At 40.2% G+C, this 20417-nt stretch overlaps 5 protein-coding genes across 7 annotated transcripts; 4 read left to right on the top strand and 1 right to left on the bottom strand.

Moving 5' to 3' along the window:
- Nucleotides 1–1268: 1268 nt before the first annotated feature.
- Nucleotides 1269–4253, top strand: LOC115771605 (sodium-coupled monocarboxylate transporter 2). The gene is made up of 7 exons (XM_030717367.1): nt 1269–1709; nt 1774–1891; nt 2313–2380; nt 2447–2598; nt 2654–2794; nt 2867–3350; nt 3425–4253. Exons 1-7 carry the CDS (start codon nt 1332–1334, stop codon nt 3848–3850), a joined length of 1767 nt encoding a protein of 588 aa, XP_030573227.1. The 5' UTR covers nt 1269–1331; the 3' UTR covers nt 3851–4253.
- A 1716-nt stretch (nt 4254–5969) lies between these two features.
- Nucleotides 5970–9132, top strand: LOC115771667 (sodium-coupled monocarboxylate transporter 2-like). Its single transcript, XM_030717482.1, has 8 exons — nt 5970–6199; nt 6667–6826; nt 6887–7004; nt 7065–7284; nt 7351–7491; nt 8013–8121; nt 8180–8712; nt 8781–9132. The coding sequence occupies exons 1-8, from the start codon at nt 5970–5972 to the stop codon at nt 9130–9132; spliced, it is 1863 nt and encodes a 620-aa protein (XP_030573342.1).
- Nucleotides 9133–10194: 1062 nt separating this feature from the next.
- Nucleotides 10195–13862, top strand: LOC115771850 (sodium-coupled monocarboxylate transporter 2-like). The gene is made up of 8 exons (XM_030717732.1): nt 10195–10449; nt 10715–10874; nt 10936–11053; nt 11535–11754; nt 11815–11955; nt 12016–12124; nt 12183–12715; nt 12816–13862. Exons 1-8 carry the CDS (start codon nt 10217–10219, stop codon nt 13132–13134), a joined length of 1833 nt encoding a protein of 610 aa, XP_030573592.1. The 5' UTR covers nt 10195–10216; the 3' UTR covers nt 13135–13862.
- A 51-nt stretch (nt 13863–13913) lies between these two features.
- LOC115772043 (uncharacterized abhydrolase domain-containing protein DDB_G0269086) lies at nt 13914–18786 on the bottom strand. Of its 3 annotated transcripts, XR_004019016.1 has the most exons (5): nt 18288–18786; nt 15479–15820; nt 14482–15421; nt 14139–14417; nt 13914–14079 (listed from the first exon to the last, which is right to left on the bottom strand). XR_004019016.1 is itself a non-coding variant. In XM_030717979.1 (4 exons), the coding sequence occupies exons 1-4, from the start codon at nt 18399–18401 to the stop codon at nt 14347–14349; spliced, it is 1467 nt and encodes a 488-aa protein (XP_030573839.1). In that variant the 5' UTR covers nt 18402–18786; the 3' UTR covers nt 13914–14346. The 3 variants fall into 3 exon arrangements, 2 of the variants coding, with proteins under 2 accessions (XP_030573839.1, XP_030573840.1); XM_030717979.1 differs by having other exon boundaries at nt 13914–14417; XM_030717980.1 differs by lacking the exon at nt 18288–18786 and adding an exon at nt 15889–15904 and having other exon boundaries at nt 13914–14417.
- A 141-nt stretch (nt 18787–18927) lies between these two features.
- LOC115771762 (deoxyhypusine hydroxylase) lies at nt 18928–19945 on the top strand. Its single transcript, XM_030717614.1, has one exon. It carries the CDS (start codon nt 18987–18989, stop codon nt 19893–19895), a length of 909 nt encoding a protein of 302 aa, XP_030573474.1. The 5' UTR covers nt 18928–18986; the 3' UTR covers nt 19896–19945.
- Nucleotides 19946–20417: the final 472 nt, after the last annotated feature.

Below are 20417 nucleotides of genomic sequence, written 5' to 3'. Positions count from 1 at the left end.
GATGCAATTATTGGTGCCATAAGATATATATCATGAGAGCAGCAAGCTTGAGGCAACTACTTTGACTCGCTCAATTTATATACAAATCCGAATATATGTACAATGTTCCTGCAAGTCATTGCAGCAGGCAGAAGGAAACATATTCTTCTATATAATGCAATATTGTCTTGATCAGGATGACATGGTGTAGTATACACAGATTAGCCATATTTCACTTTTGAGATAGCTTTTCCCATTCACCATATAAATTTGAGAAAAGAAAATCATTTTTTGAGTTCGACTCTTTTCGCTTTGGGCTAAAAATTGTCTAAGGATCGGAAAACGAAAGATATTCAATAATGATTTTCCAATAGTGTATAAGGAAAAGCGCTTAGTGCAAATAGTTTGCATTCGGGCCTCATTTAATACTTAATTTTTTTAACCAATTTCTTATTTATTTCTTAACCAATTTTTGTGGTCCTAACTAAACAGATCCAGTTCTAAGGCACAAATAGTTTGATCAAATATTTAATTAAAAATGACAACATCTTGTACATATCTTGGAGTCTTTAAAGGAAGGTGTAGGGTATACAATGTTCGTCAGCCCATGCCAAGTTCAATCTACTTGTTCAATTTAATGCATGTTACGTCCAACTATGGCAACATAGCCGGTACTCACGCGCATAGCCCGATAGAGGCACACATAAGTGGTTAGTGGTAAGTGCCACAAGTGTGTTGCACTGATGCGACCCGCAGAGGATGACAGGCGGCAACAGTAAAGTGGAATTCGTGTGTGTTATGTCACAGCAATTGCAACCAAATATATGTACGTGTTGCGGATAAGGTTTTCCAGCAATACATAAGCCCAAATGTCTTTAAGTCTTCACTCTAATTATAAACAGCGCCCACTTCATTATTTGCCCAGCCCGAGTGAAAAAACTTTGCGATCTTATTATGACTTGCGATATCATTTTGATGTGTGACTACGGCTAAAACAATGAATGGGTTGGTTGATTGCCAGCTCGACTTCAGACAGATAATAGATTTGCGGAGTCATCATCATTGTCAGGGCTTATCTGATAAAATCATAGAGGCGTTATATATGTCTAAAGACGATCAACTTATACTAGTAAAATGGCATCGTTAAGATAACTGCTTTTATAATAAAGTCGATAGCTAAGCTTTAAAAGTTATCACAGTTAAAGATAAACTTCTAAAGGACAAAAAACTTATATAAAGCACTGTAGGCGCCATGTGAAGATCAATTGTGATTAAGCAACTCGTGTCGGTGTCGGAAAGTGCATGTGAAATACTTACTTAGTTATATCGGATTAAAATATATATCCTTTGCAATGTCGGCCCTCTTAAATGCCACGGCCCAGACCCTGGCCGACTCGCTGTTTACGTTCCAAACGACCGACTATATAGTTTTCACTTTCATGCTGAGCATATCGGCTGCAATTGGTGTTTATTTTGGATTCTTTGCCAAGGGCGCCGATACAACGGATGAGTATCTGATGGGTGGCAAACGGATGAAGACACTGCCCATCGCCATCTCATTGGTGGCCAGCCAACTGTCGGCCATTTCCATCATGACCATTCCGGCGGAGATGTTTGCCTTTGGATTTAACTGGTTCTTCAATGTGGCCTCTATGCTGGTGGTTATACCCCTTCTCAACTATGTGATAATACCTGTGTTTTACAACAACAACATCACCAACTGCTACGAGGTGGGATTCAGATTAAAGGCCTCATTAATTTTGTGATTATATATAGTTTAATTTTCCCTACTAGTATCTGGAGTTGCGCTTTAATCGTGCCACCCGCAAGCTGCAAACCTTTATTTTTGTGCTGACTCTATTCTTCATGCTGCCAATTTTTATATTTTTGCCATCCCTGGCTTTTGCGCAAGGTAGGTTCCGTCTCATACATCCAATCATTTCTTAAAGAACTCGGAATATCAGGCTAGTCTATTCATATTGGTGGTTTTAAAAAGTTGTATTCATAGTTTGAATCAATGTGCTTAAAAGCAAAGGAAATATGATAATAAGAAAAACCATAACAGTAATAATCTTAATTCAAGTAATAATAATTAAATTAATGGGGCTGAATAAGAAAAGGCTCGTTTCGCGTTGTGAACCAACTCCTTGCCTTAAGGTTCCCTTCGTGAAACTGGTTTTCGACATCTACAAAAGTGAAATGGATTACCAGTTCATAGCCTGGAATATTTTATTTGAGTTCATTTTTAATCATGAATTTATTTGCAACCTGTATTTTCATATATATAATTAATACCTACGACTAACTAAATATTTATTATTCTATCTACCAAGTAACCGGCTATAATGTGCACATTATCAATGCGATCGTTTGCAGCATCTGCGTCTTCTACACAATGATCGTAAGCAGATCGTATATATCTTATCATAGAGAAATTCGAATAAACATTATCTACTTTATTTACTAGGGCGGCATTAAGGCAGTCGTCTGGACAGATGTGGTGCAGGCAAGCATTATGGTCGTATCAGTGGTGCTGGTGGGCATCATGGGTGCCCAACGATTGGGCGGCCTTGGCGAGGTGTTGCGCATTGCCGGCGAGGGCGGTCGCTTGAAGGTCAAGTAGGTACCACCAACAACTCTATTGGATAGCTATTGGTATAGAGTCCATTTTCAGCTACACATTCAATCACACGGAACGCTCCACGCTATGGAATGTGTATTCCTCAGCTGTGATAGCTTGGACCAGCTATGTGGGTCTGAATCAGAGCTGTGTGCAACGCATCGTTTCGTTGCCATCGCTAGCAAAAGCCAGAAGGTAACACACAAAACCTATACGAATTTGCTAAGCCCGTCTACACTTACCCAACCTAATCCCGCATTCTTGCAGAGCGCTGGTACTTTTTGGTCTGGGCTTTGTCATCATCATGAGCTTCAATTGCTTTACGGGCATCGTGATGTATGCTCGCTATCATGATTGCGATCCCCTTGCCCAGGGCCTGGTCAGGAAGCTGGACAAAATGGTGCCGTATTTTGTGCAGGATATTATTGGTCATCTGACCGGAATGCCAGGCGTCTTCATCTCCTGCGTTTTCAGCGCTGCGCTGAGCACACTTTCCGCTAGCATCAATTCGCTGGGCGGCATCGTTTACTTTGACTACATCAAGCCCCACATACACCATACGGAGCACAAGGCCAATGTCATCATGAAGCTGTTTGTCTTCTTTTCCGGCGTCTATTGTATATTTGGCGGCATAATCGTGGAGAAGTTCGCCTCCATACTGCAGATTGTCTACTCCATTGGCGGCGTTAGCTTTGGCTCGGTGTGCGGCGTTTTTCTACTGGGCATGTTGGTACCCAGGGTACATGGTCGGGTGTGTACCAACGGCATTTGCCATCAAATCCAACAAATCGAGACTATATCCACGATTATTTACTCTGTTTACAGGCGGCTCTTGCTGGCGTCATTGGCAGCATTACGTGCATGTCCGTCATTGTGGTGGCCAGTTGGGGGCGCAATCATTACCCTACTATGCCCACCACTGTAGACAACTGCCCGGGCCTGAATGCAACACTTGCCACGACCACATCAGCCCTTGCACGCTTGAATGCCACGATCAAGGTGGAAGCCGTAAAAGATTCTGGTTTCAACATTTTGGATATGTCCTTCAATTGGTATGCAGTCCTCGGAATGTGTATCACCTGGCTTGTGGCCGTAACGCTCAGTTATGTGCTGAAACCGGCATCGGGTGCCAAGCTGGATCCGAAGCTACTGTCGCCAATTATACAGTCATTTGTGCAGTACGAGCCGACGCCCCTCGAAGAACTAGCTGATCTAAGGGTCGAGAAACAGGAAGAAAAGATAAAGGCATAAGAATTCTGTTAGAGCTTTTACAAAAAGTGATTATCTAAATTAGTATTATATACTACGCAAACTTGTAAAGCATACAACGATCATAAGATATATGCTCAGTATGCACAAAATGAAGGCTCCCACTGGCCAACCCCAAGATGTTGGCAAGATCCGAGTCTTAGATATGTATATGGTTTAACGTATCTGACAAAACGCTTATCTTAATTAGCTGCCTAACGTGTAAGAATTTCGACAGCCTCTAGATAGCTAGATAGTTTATAAACAAATAAATAAATAAATAAAATAAGTGAGATTTCGCTTTTTAGCACACACTCTAGAGACTATGTAAGGATATCAGAAGAGACCAGTCAGCATTATAATTTATCAAGCTATAGCGTCTTATCGCTTAGTCGGTAAATATTTGAACAACTTAAGAGCTTGTTGGACTTATGACTTATTTGCACGCATTGAAAATGGGTAAAATAAAATAGGGTATACTAAAATAGGGTATAGGCAACAAAAGCATCAGCTATTGAAACTTTTAATCGACATAAATTGTCGTGTTGATCTCACCAAGCCCGCCTGCATATCCATTCCATATTCCATTCTATCTATATTTCTCTTAACTCGATATATATCAGTTTGAGGCTTTGGATTTTGAAAATATGACAATTTTATCAGGCGGAGGTAGCAAAACTTAGCATGTGCTTCACATATAGCAAAACGTAAATCTAGAACACTTTAATTGATGAATTTCGTTCCCGAATATCCTTAAAATGTCTAAAAATTATAATTCAGAAGGTATACCCTTAATTTTTTTGCATATACTCAGAATTAAATAACATTTTATGCCCCTAAGAATCTCATTATTATCGGACAATAAACACAAGTTTATTCAAGAATACATTTTCCATAGAAGAAACAGCTTGGAATTGCATACAGGGTAGCTCCTAGTCATGCATCTGAAATCACTTTTCCTTTTAAAAAGCGTGAAAGACTTTAAAATTGCCTATCTATCTAAATTAAGTGCTCAAAAAGAAAGATTACAAGAAACGTGAAAAGGCGTTATCTTATCAAAGAATCAGCTTTTTTTTATAATTGTTAAAATGTCATTGCTCGGATACTGAAAGATCTATGTCTATATATATGCAAGTTATCGGAACCGAGAAAAACGTAACATGCTATTGGTTCCGAGTTATAACTTTCATTATATAGCTTAACTTAATTTAATAATATAAATCTTAAGTCTTTGTTTAAAAAAGAAAAGTTCCTAGAAAACTAAAAAAATATGTCTGCCAAAAATTTGAAAAAATTAGATCTGCCAGACTGGAGAATTGGAGAATTATACCAAATTTATCAAAATCGGTTTTTGGCAAAGTTTTGGCAATGTTAATTAACTTTGAAGTTTGGTACGGCATTTACATGGGACTTTACAATTACAATCTTAAATAAGATCCTGATAATTAGTTACTTAAATTCACTTTTTTTGTCGATTCATAGTAAAATATAAACAAATTGTAAGTCTGGGTTTGAACCGGTTCTGTTCAACATCGGGTTGCAGCTAGTGTTAAGATCTATCTGACGACCCTAAAAACAATACTTTCTATCAAAATTATGTATATACATTTTGGTTAGATTGGGTTTATTTTATTTGATTTGATCTATTTATATTCTAGGCGAAAGTGGAGATAATTTAAATACTGACGATGTCAAATTGGAGTTATTTCGTTCTTATAATGGGCTTAATTAGGTTGGAAAAGATATATTGATTCAAGTTTTTAAAAGTAAAACGAATTCGCTTGCTTCAAGTCGAATTGTCTTGATTTTTCCTCCCTGTGTAATCATGTTCACTGTTACTGCTGCTGCCACTGTTAGCAGTAGCTGTAAATGTCTACGAGATACTTTTTTAATATAGAACTAAATATTTGTCAAAATAAACATAATATAGACACCACAGAACTTAATAGATAAAAAGGCTTCCAAGCGCGTTCTAGTTTATAAAAGATACGTCAAGGTGATGGCTTCATATAGACACATAAAGATATGTCAACAGATAAGGTAGCCACAGATAATCATTTAAGACCGACAGCATCCAATTGTAGCATTGAGGATAGCAGAGAGTAGTCCAGAAACAGCCACCATGTCAGGTACTACAACACTGGCTACATCCACATCAGGGCCAGCAGCTTCGGCCGCGGCGCTCACATTTGGTATTGCGGATTACCTGGTCTTCTCGCTTATGCTATGCGCCTCGACAGCCATTGGCGTCTACTTTGGCTTCTTTTCCAAGGCCAAGAATACCACCGAGGAGTATCTACGGGGTGGCAAGAAGATGCAGACACTGCCCATAGCTGTATCCTTAGTGGCCAGGTGCGTTCGGTTTCAAGTGAATATTAGTAAAGATTTGTGTATTACATTTTGCATTTGAACCTATACAGCACACCTCTATATATATAATACAGACTATTTGACTGACTGATTGGTGATTGACTAAAAACTTTACTGTAGTTCTTGACGCTTTGTGCTCCAGCTTATTTTCAGGAATCTTGATAAAAATTCACTTGAGACGTATTTCAGCTTTGTTCAAAATCCACCCTCTGGACAAAGCGTGTCCGTTTGGCCTCTACAAAATCTGATCCTATGGTATTTAATGCCCATGCATTAAAATAGGCGAATATCTTTAATAACAAACTTGCTTTTTATCTGACTCAAATATAATTTGAGACATGGAATTCATGAGTGGATATGAAAGATGGGTGGAAAAGTTCAAGCTTACTGAAAAAATACCCCCTAGTATCTAAATAAAAGATTAAATTTAGATCTTAACATATATTTAGCCAACTCTCTGGCATTGCCATCATGTCCGTGCCTGCCGAGATATATACCTTTGGTTTCAACTACTTTCTTGTGGTCATCGCGATGGTTGTTGTTGTGCCCATTCTGGTTTATATTATAGTGCCGGTGTTCTATGAGAACAACGTGTCCAATTGTTACGAGGTAAGGGAGAACTCTGTTCTTATCAGTCAATTTACTAATCTGATTTGTCTATTGTCCTAGTACCTGGAGATACGTTTCAGCAAATTAACGCGACAGTTGGTTACTGCAACATTCGTGATGAACTCGTGCCTCATGCTGCCCGTGTATATGTTTATACCCTCATTGGCTTTTTCGCAAGGTATTGAGATTGCCAGCTACCCGAACTTTATTGAAGCCTAATGTCCGTATTCCTTTACAGTCACCGGCATGAACATTCACCTGATCAATGCCATGGTCTCCTCGGTCTGTGTCTTCTATACCATGTTGGGCGGCATTAAGGCGGTCGTCTGGACGGACGTTGTGCAGGGTGGCATCATGTTGATCTCGGTGATAATGGTGGGCGTGCTGGGAACCATGCAGGCTGGCGGATTCAGTTCGGTTCTCGAGAATGCCAGCAATGGTGGCCGTTTTAATTTTGAGTAAGTTTCAGTTTCAAAAAAATAAAGTATTCTATCGATTATTAAGAGGTAACATTTTATTTGTAGCTTCAGATTGGATCCACGCATACGCGTTACGGTATGGAACGCTTTAATCGGAGGCATCTTTATGTGGACGGGCCACATTGGTCTCAACCAGAGCTGTGTGCAACGCATTGTCTCCTTGCCTTCATATGCGCATGCCAAAAAGTAAATATATACGACTGGGCTTAACATCTTTATATATAAAACTGGCAATTCCTTCCGCAAGTGTGAAAAAATCGCGGAAATCGAATGAAATGCTTTTGTTTCGACCAGCCTCAAACTTATTAAGATATTTGATTGAATTCATTTGAAAGGATTTTCACACTTTTAGGAAAATCCACTTCATCCTTCGCGGCAATGAAACTCAACGATTGGGTTAGGTTGCAGGTTTACTCCCACGGAAGAAATTCACTTCCTTGGATGAATTCATCGACGAATGATAAAAAATTAAGCTTGATTCAACTGTTTTCCGCTACACTTTACACCTTTTGACAAATACACCCTTCTTGGATTTAAAATGGGAGTAAAAATCTGAACGGGCGAGGTTTTCCGTGTTGGCTCATTTGAAAATTAATTTGATCGGGCTTAAACTTATTTCAAATCTAGAAAGAATAATTAAAAAATGAGAGGCTTAAAAAATAAAGCCGGAAAATAGCAGCTAGTATACATATAATTACATTCCACAGATCGCTTGTTATTGCTGGAATTGGTTTTATGATCATCATGGGCATGATGAACTTCACTGGCATCATAATGTTTGCCCGCTATTACGGCTGTGATCCCATGCTGGCAGGCGTAAGTAGTCCGCACTTCCGGATTTATACGCGCTTAACTATTGTCTTCTCGTCCACAGCTGGTCAGCAAGCCGGACAAAATGATGCCCTTCTTTATACAGGACATAATGGGTAATCTGCCAGGCATGCCGGGACTGTTCATCTCGTGCGTCTTTAGCGCTGCGCTGAGCACTCTCTCGGCCACCCTTAACTCTCTGGCGGGCGTGGTCTACTTTGACTATATTAAGCCATTCATCCGGCATACGGAGGCACGGGCCAATGCGACCATGAAGCTAATTATCATCGGCATGGGTGTTTACTGTATTGTTGGCGGCTATATGGTGCAGAATTTCAGTTCCATAATACAGACTGTGATGAGCATCACTGGCATCAACACTGGCGCCGTGGTGGGCGTGTTTCTGCTGGGCATGCTTTATCCGCGTGCGAACAGCAAGGTCGCCGGCTCGAGCATTTTATTCAGCATGCTTGTCATGCTCTGGATTATCATAAATGCGCAGATGCACTTCAAGAGCGGCCTCATCAAATATGATGTCCTGCCCAATTCACTGGATCAATGCGAAGTGTCGGACTTGCAAATGATTTCGGATGCCATGTAAGCGATCTGCCACGCCCTTAAAAGCGACATAAATTGACTCAGTTCTTGTTTATTGTATTTAATAGCCGCAACAACTCCATTACTGAGGCCACCAGCACGTCGAAGCCACCTTTGGTAACGGGCGCCTTTGGTAGCACTCGCGAATTCTCTATATTTGACATATCATTTTATTGGTACAAAGGATTGGGTATCCTCCTAACGATCCTGTGGGCAATACCCATGAGCTACATCTGGAAGCCAGACAAGCAGCTAACCCAGAATCCAAAGCTCTTTACGCCGTTTGTAAGAAAATTTCTAAAGCTGAATCATGTTTACGAATTGGAAGAACTGCCCCTAAATGGATCCCAGTTGAAGGCAGGTCCGGAGCTCAAGATAGATTTAAGTGAGACGAAAAAGGAGAACACAGCGACTAGTTAATTGGACTCGTCTTAGTGTTATCGATTAAGGAAGTTTCAATAAAGCCTATGCATATATTAAATATGATATTGTCTATATCATATGTGTCTCCCAGTTCGTGCATTTATATGATGCACGCGAACATATCTAATGTCATACAATGCCTGGCGCCTAGAACTTGCTTGTCATTCTCAGATAAGCTTGTGGCTATATTAATTATGGGCTTTACTCTCTTTTCTTGGACCATTACGACTTTTGCTACCTGCTTTACGTCAGATAATGCTTGGCACTTTAGAACACTTGTATACTCTTTCAGAAGATATAAAAATATATTATCAGCCTATTTCAAAATATGTAACAAACATTAGATTAGATGATAGATTCGACACAGATATGCCCGAGATGATATGATATAGATGCTCTAGATTATAAATATTTAAGAAGACTGTACAAAACTATATCTCTTAATCGTGCAACTATCTTGATGAAATTTGGCATACCATATGCGTAAAATTGTTTTCTGAGCAGTAATGCGACGAAGTTGATCGAATCGAGCAAAAGAACTCATGAGTGATATATGAAATATGAATATATATAGAGAAAGAAATCGTGTCTCGACTCGAAGTCAGTAAGAGTATTTATTTTTCGGCACACCGAAGAAAATAATTCGATTGGCTTCTAGTTCTTATCAGAGGAAACGCCCCCTAAAAGCAGTCAATAGGACCATCAATCTATTTGTAGCTTCCGCTTTTAGTTAGATTCGAATGGAATCGCCTATGGCTTGGCTTATTGAACGAAGCCAATTGGGGGCTGGTACCTTCTCATGTGCATTTGAAGTGACGAAGCACCTTAAAGACAGAAGCCTTTAAACGTTTGGAAACGTTGGAAAAATACGTAGTTAATGGCCCTGTTTTATGATGGACCATCAACTTTTACTACAGCGTCTAGCAGATATGCCTGCCACTGATAAGCTACCTGTGATCTCTACTTAAGTAAAACAATACGAGCGTGTCGATCCAAAGTGTGCTGACAGCATCCAGACTAGCCACACGCGCTGTAAATTGAACTGTGGTAGGGAAGTGTCAAGGATTCTAGGAGCCTCAGCATGTCGGGGCCAATAACTACACTGGCCAGCACAGCAGCTGCCGCCACAGCACAGGTGGAGGACTTAAGTTTCGGTTCGACCGACTATACGGTGTTTATACTTATGTTGAGTGTGTCCGCGTCCATTGGCGTGTACTTTGGATTCTTCTCCAAGGCAAAGAACACCACAGAGGAATATCTGCGTGGCGGCAAGAAGATGCAAGCGCTGCCCATAGCCATATCTTTGGTCTCCAGGTGCGTAAATCCAGTGTGCCTTAGTGGCAATCGGTTTTAGCCGGTTTCATCATTCACAAAAGTCAATGCCAACAGTTGCCTTTCAGGCGTTATCTGAACTTATCTGTATGACGGTTTTGTAAATGCAGATTACATCTGGTTCTAAGTTTATTTTTAACAAGCTTAAGATAAATGTTATTATTTTATGCGCTCGCGCCCCCTTTTGGATTATTGATATATATGTATGAAATATTTTTATTATAGAAGAAATTGTTTTCCATTTCAGTCAACTGTCAGGTGTTGCCATCATGTCCATTCCCACTGAGAATTATACGTATGGCTTTAACTTCATATTCGCGGTGCTAGCCATGATACCAACTGTTCCCATACTGATATATATAATTGTGCCCGTCTTCTATGACAACAATGTCGTCAATTGTTATGAGGTTGGTGTAAATAGTCGTTAACTGTTTGTTTACTATTATTTATATTTTTATTTACGCACAGTATCTGGAGATGCGATTTAATAAACGCACTCGTCAATTCGTGACGCTGACTTTTGTTTTGAATCAATTCCTAATGCTGCCTGTTTATATGTTTATACCCTCACTGGCATTCTCTCAAGGTATGTACATATTTTAAAATTTACCATTGAAATGTTTCGCCGACTTTGCATGAGTTCACCTAAGAGTGCGGAATATGCGTGTGAAACTATTGCATACAACTTTTTTTTATAATCCCCCATCTGCTTCAACATTTTTATTTAGTCGTATTTAATATTCAAAGTAGTGTTCAAAATCCATAACCCACGGTGGAAAATGTAGATCAATAGTTAAATAGTTCAAATTTCAATTTCTGGCTGATCGTATTTTAACTTAATTTCATAGCTCCACAAAGAAGTTAAAGATAATGTGAAAATTTTGTGCAAATGTATTTTTAAATATCTTTGCAAAACCTTAGAGTAATTCATCACTTTCGGAAATTCCACTTCGCAGAGTGGAAATCGTGAAAAATTTAATTTTTACACGTTTAAGAATCTTTTTGCAAATCCGAGCTACACTCACTTAAACACATATATTTTAACCAGTATTTACTGTCATTTACAGTGACCGGCATAAATATCCACCTAATCAATACCGTAGTCTCATCGATCTGTGTTTTCTATACCATGTTGGGCGGCATTAAGGCGGTCGTCTGGACGGACGTTGTTCAGGCTGGCGTTATGCTGCTCTCTGTGATAATGGTGGGCGTGCTGGGCACTATGCGTACAGGAGGATTGGGTACTGTGCTCGAGTATGCGTCGGAAGGCGGTCGTTTCAACTTTGAGTAAGTCCCAACTGGTTCGAGAAGTGCTTTAATGCCATCAACAACTTTTATGTCCTATAGCTTTAGACTGGATCCAAGAATACGCGCCACTTTCTGGAACAGCATGACCAGCGGCCTACTACTTTGGACGGGCAAAATTGGACTTGATCAGAGCTGTGTGCAGCGCATTGTCTCCTTGCCTTCGTATGCGCATGCCAAAAAGTAAGCCGAGCGTTACGAACTCTTCCAACATACATATATATTCATAACATTGTCCCACAGATCTCTTGTTGTTGCGGGCTTTGGTTTTCTGATTATCATGTTCTTTACCTCTTTTGCTGGCATCATAATGTTTGCACACTATTACGGCTGTGATCCCATGCTGGCAGGCGTAAGTACTCCGTACTTCCGGATTTATACGAACTCAACTTTTGTCTTTTCGCCCACAGCTGGTCAGCAAGCCGGACAAAATGATGCCCTTCTTTATACAGGACATAATGGGTAATCTGCCCGGCATGCCGGGACTGTTCATCTCGTGTGTGTTCAGTGCTTCCCTGAGTTCACTTTCGGCTAATCTTAACTCGTTCGCCGGCGTTGTTTACTTTGACTATATCAAGCCCCATATCCGGCATACGGAGGCACGGGCCAATGGATTCATGAAACTGGTCATCATTGCCATGGGCGGCTACTGTATTGTGGGCGGGTTCATTGTGCAGCGTTTCAACTCAATATTGCAGACCATGTGGACGATTACGGGCATCAATACGGGCGCCGTTGTGGGTATCTTTCTGTTGGGCATGTTTGTGCCCCGTGTCAATGGGAAGGTGGCAATGACCAGCATTTTGTTCAGTGTGCTTGCCATGCTGTGGGTCATCATCAATGCGCAGATGAACATCAAGGCGGGCCTTATTAAATATGAGGTATTGCCAAATACCTTGGATCAGTGTGAGGCGCGTGGCCTAGACACGATTTTTAATGCAATGTAAGTGCTATAGACAATATATATATATATAGAGAGATATATAAAAGTGCTTGATGTATATATATTATTTACGATTATAAATATGTCTATTAATTTGCAGAAATCGTACAGCTACAGCAACAACAACAGCTGCCGCTGTGCCAACCAATGTGACAACCGCTTTCGGCAGCAATCGGGAGTTTTCAGTTTATGATATATCTTTCTATTGGTATAAGGTATTGGGCGCTATTCTGATATTCGTGTGGGCAGTGCCCATGAGCTATGTGTGGCGCCCGGACAGAAACGAGAAACAAAGTCCAAAATTGTATTCGCCATTTGTGCGCAACATGTTAAGTGTGCCCGATCCGGTGCTGGAGCTAGAGGAGCTGCCATTAAAGGAACCATTGACAAAAGCTGTGCAGGAAAATGGTGCGGCATAGGTTTAGCCAAACTTGTACTTACAACTATTTTTAGTTAATACACAATGTTATCTCTCTTTTGTATTTTTAAAAGATTTATTTACAAAAGAATATTTAAATGAAGAATTTCTTACACAGAAAGTATCCAGCTACATACAAAAACGGCCTCGGCTGATTGTTTCAGTTACAAAAAGAGTTCCAAAGTATTTTTACGCTCTTGTGTCGGTTTTTTTTTTGTTTTGTTTTTTGTTTTTTTTTTTTTTTTGTTTATGTATAGCATTTTTCATTGAAAAATTTTACAGTACTTGTCGTAATTTAGTTAAGATTGTGGAAAAGACTTTTGTTTTCACTTCACAAATTCTATGCGGAATACAATTGATGCGTTATCTGATATAGGTTTATCCGTTTAAATTACATAATGACAAAACGTTAAAAACTAAATGCTTTATGTGAGCGCTTTTCAAAATACGAAAATTATATAGAAATTAAACAAAAAAAAATAATAAGTAGAGATATATACGTAATATGTATTGTGAATAGCCAGGTAAGTGTGAATGGCATTGGTAAAGTTTTTAATGCTTATGTACTTAAATTCTTGAACGACGCATCAGTTGTTTAAAAATCTTTTCTTGGGTTTTGAGTGTTGTCCAAATCGGTTTTAAAATTAGATTTGCATTAAAGATTATGTCTTATAATTTAAAAACATCTATTTTACATACATTTCTCAATAATGTATTTGTTTTGTTTCCAATTTAATTAAATGTACACATACATATTATTTATAGTTGGATGCTTTTAACAATGTGTGCGTGTGTGTGGGGCTGGGTGTGTGTGGGGCTGGGTGTGTGTGGGGCTGGGTGTGTGTTGGCGGGTTAGATCTACGTGTTAGTTTCTATTTGCTGTATGTGTTTGTTACTATATATTGCGCACACAGATCAGCATTTAAAATCCAGCATCGATTACAGCCTAAGACATAAAATAATTAAGCCAAAGACTGGAAGATGGTTAGTGAATTGCAATCGTACCATTTTGTGGTTTGAGAATAAAAAGAAAACTTGACAATGGAAACAGAATTAAACCTATGCGCGCCTGTTTTGGATAAAACTCTTGTTATTTGCTTATTTGTTGGCGGCAACTTGTCGAATCGATTCGAAGTTACACTTGTACACTTTCGGCACGAGCTATAGTTATTGGTTTTCATTATCATCATCATTATTATAATATTGCTTCTGCTTAATTGCAAGCCTGCGGCGTTACATGGTTTTCCCCATCATCGGTGGCATTGTTAACGATCTTCGGTTCGCCTGCAACAAGTTGTTTAGTTTTATTATAAGGTTTTAGATTTCTAAAACAAATATATCGACATACCATTGTCATTGTGCTCGGACTTGTTTTCGCAGTTGGCCTGCGGCTCCTTAACGGCTGCTGGTGGCGTCTCCGTTACCACCGTATCGGCTTGGGCAACCGGCGCAGACAGTTTGCTTACATCATTGTTGGCAGGTGCTTCATCAGCTTTGGTTGTACTGTTCTCTGCTGATGTGCTTTCGACTTCGCTAGCATTTGCCTCCTTCTCCGGTACGGCTGGTGCATCCTCTTTAACTTCGATAGCCGATTCAACGACTTCGTTATTACTTATTGTCGTCTGAACTGATTCAGACTCGACGGCTGCGGCGGCAGCTGCTACTGGCACAACCTCTTTAACGGGTGATACGGTCTTGGTGGTTTCGGTGTTAGCTTTCGAACTCGAATCTACCTCCATGGGTTCCGGTGTCTGCTGCTTGACGGGTTCAGAGGATTCAACTTTCGGTTCCTCACTGCTCACCTTTTCCTGGGCTACTTTTGATTCATTCTTTCCGTCAATAGTTTCTGTAATAACAGCAGGTGCAGAAGTATCGGAAGATGTGGTATCTGCGGCAGGCTGTTCTGTGATTGGCTGCTGTTTTTCTTCGTCATCCACTTCCATGGCTGAGGCAGAATCTGGGGCAGCAGCATCACTTTTCCGTGGGCTTTCAACTTTAGCTGGTTCCTCGAGCTTTGCCAATGGCTCAGGCGTTTTCTCCTTCACTTCGGGCTCCTTTGTATTTGATTTATCGTGAACAACATTGTTTTGTTTTTTTTCTTGCGCTGCAGGCACCTGGGCAGCAGAGTCTGGCTGATCCGTTGATTCTGTGGCTTGGGACGCAGTCACTTTCGATTCCGTGTCCTTGGTTTCAGAATCGTCTTTGCTCTTGGTATCTACCTTTTCCTTTACATCAGCTTCCTTAGCCTTTTGAACCTTTTCTTCTTTCTTTCCTTTCTTTGCAGCAACCTTGAATTTATGATATAAGATAAATTATGTTTAATTGTAAGAAATTAATTAACTTACATTTGGCTTAACAGCTTCGCTTGCCTGCACCGGCTCTTCCTGCTCGTCCGCTGCGGCTGGCTTGGATTTAGCTGTCTCTTGATCAACTTCCTCACCGCCGCCTATATCCAATTTGCGTGCTCCGCGTCCCCGTCCGCCGCTCTTAGTTGTCGCTGGTGATGTGCGCGCTTTTTTGCTCGGTGGCGGCGTTACGGTTTCGGCGACTCGCGTTGGTGTACCACGAGTACTGGATCGAGTGCGTCGTCCGCCTTCCAGCTCCAAGCTGCCACCCATTGTCCGCACCAGCTCTTCACTCTCGCGCTGAGCCCGCTCAATGAAGGAGCGACGCTTGGGCGTGCGTTTCTATAATGATTGTTTACATACACATCAAAACATTTCACGATATTTCGCAGGAAGAGATTTCGACTGACTTCAAGTGAAACAAATCGTTAACCCGGCTATTCAACCCGCCTAATTCCTATTTAACGGTAAATAAATGCCCGTTCTGAAGCGCAACGTATTAATGCTTCTGTGCACACACATTTAGATACATACATACATACATACATCCATGTATGACAAAGTACAGCAAACAACAAAAAGTCAAAAAGAGAACAAGAAAAATAAAAACAAACGAGAACGAGAGACGCGCGCGCAGCGGCAAAACGTGCACAAAAGAGACTACCGATTGCTTGCAGCGAGTGTACCACGCGACATATAAAAATAAATACACACGCACACACACAAACACGCACTATATGTACGTATACACACACATACGGGGGATGTTGGGAAAAGCGCGCGCACACGAGGGCAACATAATTAACATCAACACGAAAATTGCAGAAAAACCGATATCAAATAAGTTACACATTTAAATACGTGTGCGCGAGTGTGGCTTATTTCGATAATTCTGAAATAATACTGCGTTAGCCCAAACATCTACATACATTTATAATGCGCACGCTCTTCCAGATAATTCTGTTCGTCACAGTGCGAGTGTGTTAGTTGTAAAGTGCGCTCTTATCGCACGACCCCCGGTGTTAATTGTGACCGTCCCTATACATACAGTATGTCAATAAAGTGTTTTTACTAACAAAAAAAAACTAATTTTTTGGGTTTAGTTGAAAATAAATGTACCTAAAAGTGAGAATTTTTTTTCAATTATAATTTATTTCGATTCTATATTTTTCCTAGAACTTAATGGCAAAAAGAATTGTTAAATAACATTACCCAAACATTTTATAAAATTAAAAAACTAAAAACATTCACATTTTATGCTGTCAATAAAGTGTTTTTACAGCTACGGTAAATTGTTTTGCCGTTCTCTTTTGGGTGATCCCGTTAGATTTGGGCCCATGCGTTTTGGCTTCTCTTGTGTCTTCGACTTTTCTTGTCATTTTCTATTGCAATTTATAACGTTTTGCTTTAATTTTATGAAAAATAAAATGCCAGGAAAAAGAACAACTTTTGAAGTCGCTCAGCTGGTGTATTATAACCATCAGATGGGACGTCAAGTCTCGGAACTGGCTGATATGTTTAATTTATCAAAAGCAACGATATACAACATATTAAACAGAGCCAATAAGGAAGATAGGCTAGAGGCAAAGCCAGTATGTGGTCGACCCTGCAAAATTTCTGACAGAGATAAGCGAAAAATTCTGAGAAAAATTGAGAAAAATCCACAAATTTCGCTTAGGGATATTGCTCAGGAGGTCAAGGAAGAAAGTGGTGTTGATGTGTCACATGAAACTGTCCGAAAATTACTGAATTCCAATGACTACACATCACGAGTTGCCAGGAAAAAACCTCTACTATCGGCGGCGAATATTTTGAAGCGGCTATCGTTCGCTCAAGTCCATGTAAATAGTTCGAACGATTTTTGGAGTAACGTCATATTCTGTGACGAAAGCAAGATGATGCTATTCTACAACGATGGGCCATCCAGAGTATGGAGAAAGCCTCTAACAGCGTTGGAAAACCGCAATATTATTCCAACCGTTAAATTCGGAAAACTATCAGTGATGGTGTGGGGGTGTATTTCGAGCAAGGGTGTAGGAGATTTGACCTTCATTGAGAATACCATGGATGCTAGACAATATCTGAGCATTTTACAGACACATCTCGTCAGTAGTGCACAGAAATTTGGATTCTATGAGGGCAATAAGCCAATTTTTAAATTTTACCAGGACAATGACCCGAAGCATAAAGCTCATATGGTAAGAGTTTGGCTGTTGTACAACTGTGGAAAGGTGTTAGACACTCCACCACAAAGTCCAGATATGAATCCAATAGAAAATGTGTGGTCATATTTGAAAAAAAAATTCGCAAAGCGGAGTCCAAAATCAAAAACTGATTTAAAAGCTGCTGTACTGGAAGAATGGCAGAAGATTCCAGAAACATACATACAAAACCTTATTGTTTCAATGAAACGGCGATTGCAGGCAGTATGTGACGCTAATGGCAGCCACACAAAGTATTAAAAAAAAATATTCCTGTTTTTTTAACATTGTTATTTAGTAATAAAGTTTCGTGTAAAAACACTTTATTGACAGCATAAAATTTGAATGTTTTTAGTTTTTTAATTTTATAAAATGTTTGGGTAATGTTATTTAACAATTCTTTTTGCCATTAAGTTCTAGGAAAAATATAGAATCGAAATAAATTATAATTGAAAAAAAATTCTCACTTTTAGGTACATTTATTTTCAACTAAACCCAAAAAATTAGTTTTTTTTCGTTAGTAAAAACACTTTATTGACATACTGTATATAAATATATATATGCAAACTTATATGTATGTACGTTCACACATATTTCTAAACACTTACGGGTGTCTTCTTCTCATCTGCCGCCGGTTGAATTGATGCATCTTCATCGTTGTTGGCCTTCGCCTCTGCAACGGCCTCTGCTTCCGGTTTCTGTATGCTGGTCTCGTCAGACATTTTGATATCGGTATTGATATTAATATTGCTTACAAAATACAATTATTTGTATTTTGCAATGTTTTCGTTCAGTTGCAATGCTTCGCTTCGAAGTAGCGAGTTCTCTCTTGCTCTCCTTGCGCACTGAGACAGCGAATCAAACCAACTAGCAGGTATATTACGCACACATATATACATACACACGCCACGCTGAACGAACCGTGAACGCGCAAATTTTTTAAATGCAATTTTTACTTAGTTCGCACAAAGACCAACTATTTTACTAATCGACTGTAGCACCGGTATATATTGAAATTAGGGTTTCAACAATTTTCGCCAGAAAATTCGCTGTATTTCGCACTTTTTTGACGTTTTCTTTACAAGGCAAAGATAAACGTAACCCAACAACTGGACTATTTGCTTCTTCTTAAATGTAAGTGTTGCACAGGCACTTTTTATGGCGGCCTTTTTAGCCAGTGTTGAAAATTACGTTACTTTCGCTGTGGTGGTTGGCAAATAGTTTCGATAAATTATATATGACACTTGATAAATTTCCACGAGGCAGGCTGCTCGTTATTTACTTTTATTTATTGGAGCAAAGCAGAAATGGTATCGCAGGAACAGATCAAAGCCATTGGCGGTGTGCTGAACAATAAGGAACGCCCGCTTAAGGAGCGGTTCCGTGCACTGTTCACATTGAAAAACATCGGCGGCGGGGCAGCAATTGAGGCAATCAGCAAAGCATTTGATGATGATTCCGCGCTGCTAAAACACGAATTGGCCTACTGTTTGGGACAGATGCAGGACACTCAGGCCGTGCAAATACTCAGCAAAGTGCTGCAGGACACCACCCAAGAGCCCATGGTGCGCCATGAGGCTGCCGAAGCATTGGGCGCCATTGGCCATCCTGAGGTTTTGCCAATACTCGAGAAATACAAGGAGGATTCAGTTATTGAAGTTGCCGAGACTTGCGCCATAGCGCTGGATCGTGTGCGCTGGCTACAGACCGGTCAACAGGTGGACGATAATAATCCATACGCATCTGTGGACCCATCTCCGCCAACTGCAGGCACAAAGAGCGTGGATGAGCTAAAGGCCATATATTTGGATGCCAAACAGAGTCTGTTCGATCGTTATCGCGCCATGTTTAGTTTGCGTAATCTGCGCACCGAGGCGAGCGTTCTGGCCCTGGCCGAGGGACTCAAGGATAAGTCGGCGTTGTTCCGGCACGAGGTTGCTTTTGTCCTGGGTCAGCTACAGGAACCATGCAGCATACCGTATCTGCAGGAGAACCTGGAAGATCGCCTCGAGAACGAAATGGTGCGTCACGAGTGTGCCGAAGCACTGGGCGCTATTGCCACCGAGGAGTGCATACAGATATTGAACCGTTATGCGGATGATGATAAACGTGTTGTCAAGGAGAGCTGCGTCATTGCCCTGGACATGTGCGAGTACGAGAACAGCCCAGAGTTTCAGTATGCCGACGGTCTGACCAAGCTGGATGGCACTAAGTGATCCTGGTTAGAGGAAATTATTCATTGTTGTATATAAAATTTGTAAGTTAATATTGTATTTGTATTATTATTTGCATGCAATGCGCTGACATCTAATCAGTGCATTGTTAAGATAAACTATCGCAGAACGTGTCAGTCGACGCGTTTTACCGCATGATGAAGTCATTTGACTTTCTGAGAAAACACATTGGGGTTTTTATTTGCATACATTAGATGAGAAGTACAGTAAAACCAGGCGATTTCAAGTCTAACTTTTTCTGGCTGCATTAAATTTGTTTTCTTCGCAAATCGGAATAATAAGTATTTACATTTAAAGAGAAACGGATTTTTGATTTTCTCCAAGTGTGACCATTCAAATTATAATATGTATCGATTTCGTCTAGTCGAATATACCTAACGCCGCACAATTCCGAGCACGGGCGCCACTTTAAAACAGTGCTGGTAAACCGTATAAGTTTCATACATTTGTACCCTTAGTGCAACCAGGGCTGTCAATAAAAAGCATGTGTGTTGGTAAATACGC

Source organism: Drosophila novamexicana, unplaced genomic scaffold (assembly GCF_003285875.2).
Source record: "Drosophila novamexicana strain 15010-1031.04,08,12 unplaced genomic scaffold, DnovRS2.1 tig00000108-arrow-pilon, whole genome shotgun sequence".
NCBI classification, from domain to species: Eukaryota; Metazoa; Arthropoda; class Insecta; order Diptera; family Drosophilidae; genus Drosophila; species Drosophila novamexicana.
Note: the sequence above shows the minus strand (reverse complement) of the source record. Positions and strands in the feature narration are given on the sequence as shown.

What these genes read in the sequence shown, in the direction of transcription:
- LOC115771605 (XM_030717367.1), top strand. Translation starts at nt 1,332, where the DNA reads ATGTCGGCCCTCTTAAATGCCACGGCCCAGACCCTGGCCGACTCGCTG. An exon ending in ATCCCTGGCTTTTGCGCAAG is followed by an intron (nt 1,892 to 2,312) that starts GTAGGTTCCGTC and finishes CTATCTACCAAG; the next exon opens with TAACCGGCTATAATGTGCAC. An exon ending in TCGCTAGCAAAAGCCAGAAG is followed by an intron (nt 2,795 to 2,866) that starts GTAACACACAAA and finishes GCATTCTTGCAG; the next exon opens with AGCGCTGGTACTTTTTGGTC.
- LOC115771667 (XM_030717482.1), top strand. Translation starts at nt 5,970, where the DNA reads ATGTCAGGTACTACAACACTGGCTACATCCACATCAGGGCCAGCAGCT. An exon ending in ACGTGTCCAATTGTTACGAG is followed by an intron (nt 6,827 to 6,886) that starts GTAAGGGAGAAC and finishes CTATTGTCCTAG; the next exon opens with TACCTGGAGATACGTTTCAG. An exon ending in CAAATGATTTCGGATGCCAT is followed by an intron (nt 8,713 to 8,780) that starts GTAAGCGATCTG and finishes TGTATTTAATAG; the next exon opens with CCGCAACAACTCCATTACTG.
- LOC115771850 (XM_030717732.1), top strand. Translation starts at nt 10,217, where the DNA reads ATGTCGGGGCCAATAACTACACTGGCCAGCACAGCAGCTGCCGCCACA. An exon ending in CTCACTGGCATTCTCTCAAG is followed by an intron (nt 11,054 to 11,534) that starts GTATGTACATAT and finishes TGTCATTTACAG; the next exon opens with TGACCGGCATAAATATCCAC. An exon ending in GTGATCCCATGCTGGCAGGC is followed by an intron (nt 12,125 to 12,182) that starts GTAAGTACTCCG and finishes TTTCGCCCACAG; the next exon opens with CTGGTCAGCAAGCCGGACAA.
- LOC115772043 (XM_030717979.1), bottom strand. Translation starts at nt 18,401, where the DNA reads ATGTCTGACGAGACCAGCATACAGAAACCGGAAGCAGAGGCCGTTGCA. An exon ending in CAGATGAGAAGAAGACACCC is followed by an intron (nt 15,821 to 18,287) that starts GTAAGTGTTTAG and finishes CAATCATTATAG; the next exon opens with AAACGCACGCCCAAGCGTCG. An exon ending in GTCCGAGCACAATGACAATG is followed by an intron (nt 14,418 to 14,481) that starts GTATGTCGATAT and finishes AACTTGTTGCAG; the next exon opens with GCGAACCGAAGATCGTTAAC.
- LOC115771762 (XM_030717614.1), top strand. Translation starts at nt 18,987, where the DNA reads ATGGTATCGCAGGAACAGATCAAAGCCATTGGCGGTGTGCTGAACAAT.